General features: G+C 36.0%; 1 protein-coding gene across 1 annotated transcript; it reads left to right on the forward strand.

Annotated features, from left to right (window-relative positions):
- The first annotated feature begins 962 nt into the window (after positions 1 to 962).
- On the forward strand, positions 963 to 5,750 carry LOC115960408 (squalene monooxygenase SE1-like). Its single transcript, XM_031079292.1, has 8 exons — positions 963 to 1,400; positions 3,022 to 3,133; positions 3,274 to 3,448; positions 3,875 to 4,043; positions 4,254 to 4,472; positions 4,611 to 4,886; positions 5,035 to 5,313; positions 5,435 to 5,750. The coding sequence occupies exons 1-8, from the start codon at positions 1,149 to 1,151 to the stop codon at positions 5,546 to 5,548; spliced, it is 1,596 nt and encodes a 531-aa protein (XP_030935152.1). The 5' UTR covers positions 963 to 1,148; the 3' UTR covers positions 5,549 to 5,750.
- The last annotated feature ends 585 nt before the right edge of the window (positions 5,751 to 6,335 follow it).

The following is a 6,335-nucleotide window of genomic DNA, read 5'->3' on the forward strand; positions in this document are numbered from 1 at the left end:
CAATTTCATACTGAATTAGTGTCAAATTATGATTGGTGTATAATAAAAATAGCATTAATAGTGGATCTCATGAAAATAATACTATTCTCATCATAATTTGCCAACTCAATAAACAGTCACAATAAAATTTGTGTTTGCAAACCAATAGATTATTGAAAAGTGTATTTAATTATTCAAAAAAGAAATGTATTACAATTTACAAGTCATAATCAGGGATGAAAAAAATTTCTTGTCACTCTTGACCTGCCTCATGAGTTGTGTGGGTTTTCCAAACCTCAAAAAGGTAAATTGGTGGAGACCAATTTTGCTTATCTCGTTTTATCTTGCCCAAATGTGTGTGTATATCTCTATGAATTATTTATATAATTAAACTATTTTTATACATGTTCTAATTGTAATTTATTTAGTTTACGTATTCTAATTATAATTTATTTAGTTTACTTATTTTGTTACCATCCCTCGAAAGTCAAAAAATTTGTTTTCTCTCATTTTGACATTTTCACATGTCACAACTACTCATTCATTTCCTAGTGAACCCACCCCCCATTAAGATTGGCCACATATTTCAAAATTTCTCTTTCTTGACCTCAATCTGAAAAGGGGAAGGAGACACGTACACTGTTGCCCCCGGTGCCAGCTCAACTCATAATCGAGCATTTATTATTATTATTACTATTCTCCTTCGAGGATTATTAGTATCTCTTTACTTGTGTATTAGGCCACTAGTACGTCGTCCAAATGGACCCATTATTAAATAATAATAATAAGAATAGTTATAAGAAATGTACAAAAGAGTGGTGCGCAGGATAAGGCCAAACAGAGAGCAGGCGTAAGTTAGCATTAAATGAGAATATTAAAAAGAAAAAAAAAGAAAAGTTGACGTAGAGGTGTGAGTTGTCTTGTTAATCGTGACACTATATATATATATATATATATATACACACTCATGTATTCTTGTTTGCTTTAAGCTCTCGTGTTTCGGTGGATAACGAGTTAAGGACGTGTTCCCAAAAAAGCTATTGCATTATTTTTTAAACCACACACAAACACGCGTAGCACAAAGAAACCAACAGAGAGAGAGAGAGAGAGAGATTCGTTGTGGCTTTTTTACTCTGTGTGCTCTCGATCGCTACGCATTGGCGGTGAAAATGGTGGCGGTGGCTTTGGATCAGTACGCGTTGGGAGCGATCGTCGTCTCGGCTTTCGCGCTCGTCCTTGCGATTTATAGCTTCGTCGCCGCGAAGAAAAAGGTCGCTGGAGAGGCGCCAACCGAGGCGGTGAACTGCGTCGCCGCGGCGGCCGCTAATGGAGAATGTAGATCCGCTAACGCCGCCGACGCCGACGTTATCATCGTCGGTGCTGGCGTCGCCGGCTCCGCTCTCGCTCACACTCTCGGCAAGGTCCGTCAATCATTTCTTTTTCTCTTCTTTCTTTCTCGGCAACCTAACAATGCACTAAGCATTTCGTTTTCTATTTTATTTTATTTTTTTGAATTTTGAATTACGAAAAATCTGCCAAAGTTTATGGATTTGCTTCAACCTTGGCTTGCTATGTGCGTTTTGTTCAGGAAATTAACATGTTAATTATTGAATTTCAGATACAGTAGGCTAATTTGGTTGATGATTTTTCGTAATATGTTAATACTTTTCAAAAAAAAAAAAAAAATAATTTGCAATTTCTCTTTGTATTTTTTGTTTAAATTAGCAAAAAAGAAGAAGAAGAAGAGAGTTTTTAGTTTTTGTATGATCTGTAAAAATATAATTTTTAGATACGCGTTTGTATGTATAAACTGCACTAGTTGTTGAAATGAAGAGGTAGGTGTGTATATAATAATATAAGTCTCTATCATTTATACTATTTTTCTTGCTTAGGCTGGTTGGGTCTTTTTCTGACTATTTGACAATTTCAAATCCATGATGGAAACATGCCCTTAAAAATTGCAAATTTGTATTTTGATCGGCGTAATAATCGGCATAATTGATTTGTTGATCTGTTCAATTCCAATGTTAATATTATAGTTATATTCTTAAACCCAATAGAGAAAAAAAAAAAAAATATTGGTGTGCATCTTGTACTTGGTCCAAGTCCACTTCTAAGTTAATTTTTTAATTCATATGCCAGTATAATTTGTTGGTTATTAGTAATTCATTGAAAATTTGTTGGTAGGGACTGACTTGTACGGTGAACCATTTCTGGTAGAGGACATTTTTTTTTTTTTTTACTGTAGTGGGAATTTTAGTGCAACTTTGAATGCTTAGTTTGAACAATTCTGTTTTTGCATAATTTGTCACTTGGGGTAGGACAATACGGGGATTTAACGATTCCAATTATTCGCTAATAACATACGGTTTTTTTTGCCGACATGTACTGTTAAAATTGCAATCTTTTTATTGGGTATCCATTTTTTTCTTCTCACTTGTAATTATGGTTGTCTGCTGTTATTTGAGATGTTGATGGTAAATACATGAATATAACATGAATCACGCTTTGAAAATAGCCTTTGTGGTGTGTTTTGTAACCCACTAATTTCTTGTGAACTTTATCGGTAAAGTTCAACAGTTCTTAAGCCAATGAGTTCTAGGCTTCTAGCTCAACTAATACCTCCTCCCCTAATAAGTTCTAGGGGATGGTGAGGTTTTGAATTCAAGACCCATGTGTAACTTACCAATCACAAAAAAAAGAAAAAAAAAAGGTCAACAGTTCGTAATTACTATTCAAAAATCCTTTGGCTTAATTTATTTTTTAGAATCCAATGTTCCACCACTTTAATGCCCCTACATAGGTTACAAGTTCGTGTTATTGAACCCAACATAACTTGTGTTTTTTGACTTTAGCTATTAGTTTTTTCCATGATAAATTGTAAACTATCTCATATTAGACTGCCCATTATCTACAGTATTTTGTTTGGTAAAAATATCCCATTTAGGTAGCTTTAAAAAAAAAAAAAAAAAAAAATCCCCAGCATAGATTTTTTTTTTCTTTCTTTCAAATGTGTATTGATTTTGTACTTCAAACTTGCAGGATGGACGTAGAGTTCATGTGATTGAAAGAGATTTAACAGAGCCTGACCGAATTGTCGGTGAATTGCTACAACCTGGGGGCTATCTCAAATTAATTGAGTTAGGACTTGAAGGTAGGTTTAATTCTAGATCATCAACTATGAACAGAAATTTGGTTATGATACAAGCACCTTACTCAATGGATGTTTCTTGCTTACCTCCAATTACAGAGGAAGTCAGTTGTTAATGAAATATGCATCATTTCTCACTGCAGATTGTGTGAACGAAATTGACGCGCAACGCGTATTTGGTTATGCACTTTTTAAGGATGGGAAAAACACCCGACTCTCTTATCCCTTGGAGAAATTTCACTCAGATGTGTCCGGAAGAAGCTTTCACAATGGGCGCTTCATACAGAGGATGCGGGAGAAGTCTGCTTCCCTTCCCAAGTATAACTCATCTTCCTTTGTCAATGCATGCTAGATATTAATTTATTTACTTCTTTTTTCTAAAGCTTGCTGCTTGTTGTGTCATAAGAATTAGTTATTAAGAAGTTCTGCATGACTATGGCAATGAAGATTCAAAATTATTTGTGATGTTTTCTGATGCAAAGTTTTTAGGTTTTGCAGCATTTGTCCCCCCCCTTTTTTTTTTATTCTTCTCACTTCATAGTTGGTCAACATGCAGCACTGAATCTTTTTCCTTGATCCATTTTATTGGATTATTGTATAGTCGCATTTATCAGTCACCTTAGTGTCATGATATACTAACTCTCTGAATATGCCATTTTGTTAGAGGATCATTCATGTCATTGTATTTTGTTCTCTTGAATTCTGTTCATCAGTAGTTATGCCTTCTTTTTGGATTTTTTTCAGTGTACGATTGGAGCAAGGAACTGTTACCTCTCTGCTTGAAGAAAATGGAACAGTTAAAGGCGTGCAATACAAGACTAAAGATGGAAAAGAAATGACGGCATATGCACCTTTAACTGTTGTTTGTGATGGCTGTTTCTCAAACTTGCGTCGCTCCCTTTGCAATCCTCAGGTATGGTTTCCTCTCAATGTCACCCATTGAACAAAAAGTATATCTGTAATTAAAAAATGGTTTATAATTTTTTCATAAAGTAGCTAACATTAAAATTAAAATTTAGTTATCCTTGTTATATTCTTGCATTTCTGAGAACCCTCATCATCTTGTTTGTATCAACTAAGTAGTTTGTAGAAACTTAAATCGTGTATGCCTTATCTTCTGCAGGTCGATATTCCCTCTTGTTTTGTTGGTTTGGTTCTGGAGAATTGCGAACTTCCTTATGCAAATCACGGGCATGTCATACTAGGAGACCCTTCCCCCATTTTGTTTTATCCTATTAGTAGCACGGAGGTTCGCTGTCTGGTTGACGTACCCGGACAGAAAGTTCCATCTATTGCAAATGGTGAAATGGCAAACTATTTGAAGACTGTCGTGGCCCCTCAGGTATATATGTGCTCTACCTTTTTCCAAAAAAAAAAAAAAAGGCCTTTATTTGTTATTGCGAGTTATTTTTCCTTGTTTTTGATATATGTCTCAGAATTAATGCTTCCTCTTATTGACTAAATGATATTTCCATTGCAGGTCCCCCCTGAAATATATGATTCTTTTGTTGCTGCTATTGATAAAGGTAACATTAGGACAATGCCCAACAGAAGCATGCCAGCTGCTCCCCATCCTACTCCTGGTGCCTTGTTAATGGGGGATGCATTCAACATGCGGCACCCCTTGACTGGGGGGGGAATGACTGTGGCATTGTCTGATATCGTTGTGCTACGGAATCTTCTCAAGCCTTTGAGAGACTTAAATGATGCACCTACCCTCTGCAAGTATCTTGAATCCTTCTACACCTTGCGTAAGGTTAGTTAGTCATACACTGATATATTAGTTATGATATCATCATTACAACTGCAGTGGTCCAGGCTCTCTCTTTTCTACTTGCTTTGCCACATGCACATAAATGTTACTTTCTCAAGCTAACTTACTGTCTTAACGTCCCAATTTGCAGCCAGTGGCATCCACCATTAATACTTTGGCAGGGGCCTTGTACAAGGTCTTTTGTGCTTCACCTGATCAAGCAAGGAAGGAAATGCGCGAGGCCTGCTTTGATTATTTAAGTCTTGGAGGTGTATTCTCAACAGGACCAGTTGCTCTACTCTCAGGGTTGAACCCTCGCCCTTTGAGCTTGGTTCTCCATTTTTTCGCTGTTGCAGTATATGGTGTTGGCCGCTTATGCCTGCCCTTTCCTTCACCTTCACGCGTCTGGATTGGAGCCAGATTAATTTCGGTCAGTACTCTCTCTCCTTATGTGTGTGTTACGTCTGATTCTGCATATGTATTTGTATAAAGGAACAGACTTAAGGATATTTTTTCTTGGTTCTGAAAGTTTTGGGTTTTCTTTGTTGCAGGGTGCATCAGCAATCATCTTCCCCATAATCAAGGCCGAAGGAGTTAGGCAAATGTTCTTCCCTGCGACTGTTCCAGCTTATTACAGAGCTCCACCTGTTAAGGGAGATCATTAAAGCAATGTAGCTAAAAATTGGCTGCAGTCAAGATGAGCAATCAGTTCGGCATTTGCCTTAACCCTGTTCAAAATGAAGGGAGGGTGAATACTTCAAAAATGAGATGTACATTATTAATAACGCTTTTTGGTTTTTAGAACTTGTTCTTTCTAGTACGTTTATAAAACTACTATTCTTTTAAGTATATATAGTTTGTCTATCAGATCTATCTCAAAAAGTTTATGCTTATTTCATTGCTTTTCCACTTGCTAGCTACACTGACTGAACAATAGTAGTAGCAATTCCAGCTATGGCGGTTCTTTGAGCATGCCAACCTACTTTGGATATTATCGATAACTTCAAACATATTTAGATTTCCCTCTGCAAATTTATTTTAAAAAATAAAAGTTTCTCCCTGCATCCAAAATGTATGCGCTCTCATTAGCCTATGCTGGGACATTAGTGTCTGTTCTTTTTTTTATAAAAAAAAAAAAATCTTCTAATTTATATGTACAGCATTTTTCTTTTAAAGTACAGTTATATTTTGGTTAATTTTCGACAGAAAGTTACACCCAAACAATGACAACATCCAAATAAGCACATTAGCTCTCAGATAACTGCTTAGCAAATAATGGCTTTCTTCTTTTTTCTTTTTATGGATTTTCCCCCTGCAAATAATGGCTTGGATTTGGAATTTTGTTCAAAAAAATATTCCTTCAGGAGTATTTGGCAAGCAATAGGAGCACTCACAGCAGTGGTGCTATATAAGTATAATGCTAAAATTTAGCTCCACAAACCCAAAAACGTT

This window comes from Quercus lobata, chromosome 9 (genome assembly GCF_001633185.2).
Source record: "Quercus lobata isolate SW786 chromosome 9, ValleyOak3.0 Primary Assembly, whole genome shotgun sequence".
Lineage (NCBI taxonomy): Eukaryota > Viridiplantae > Streptophyta > Magnoliopsida > Fagales > Fagaceae > Quercus > Quercus lobata.

What these genes read in the sequence shown, in the direction of transcription:
- LOC115960408 (XM_031079292.1), top strand. Translation starts at nt 1,149, where the DNA reads ATGGTGGCGGTGGCTTTGGATCAGTACGCGTTGGGAGCGATCGTCGTC. An exon ending in GCTCCCTTTGCAATCCTCAG is followed by an intron (nt 4,044 to 4,253) that starts GTATGGTTTCCT and finishes TATCTTCTGCAG; the next exon opens with GTCGATATTCCCTCTTGTTT. An exon ending in AGACTGTCGTGGCCCCTCAG is followed by an intron (nt 4,473 to 4,610) that starts GTATATATGTGC and finishes TTTCCATTGCAG; the next exon opens with GTCCCCCCTGAAATATATGA.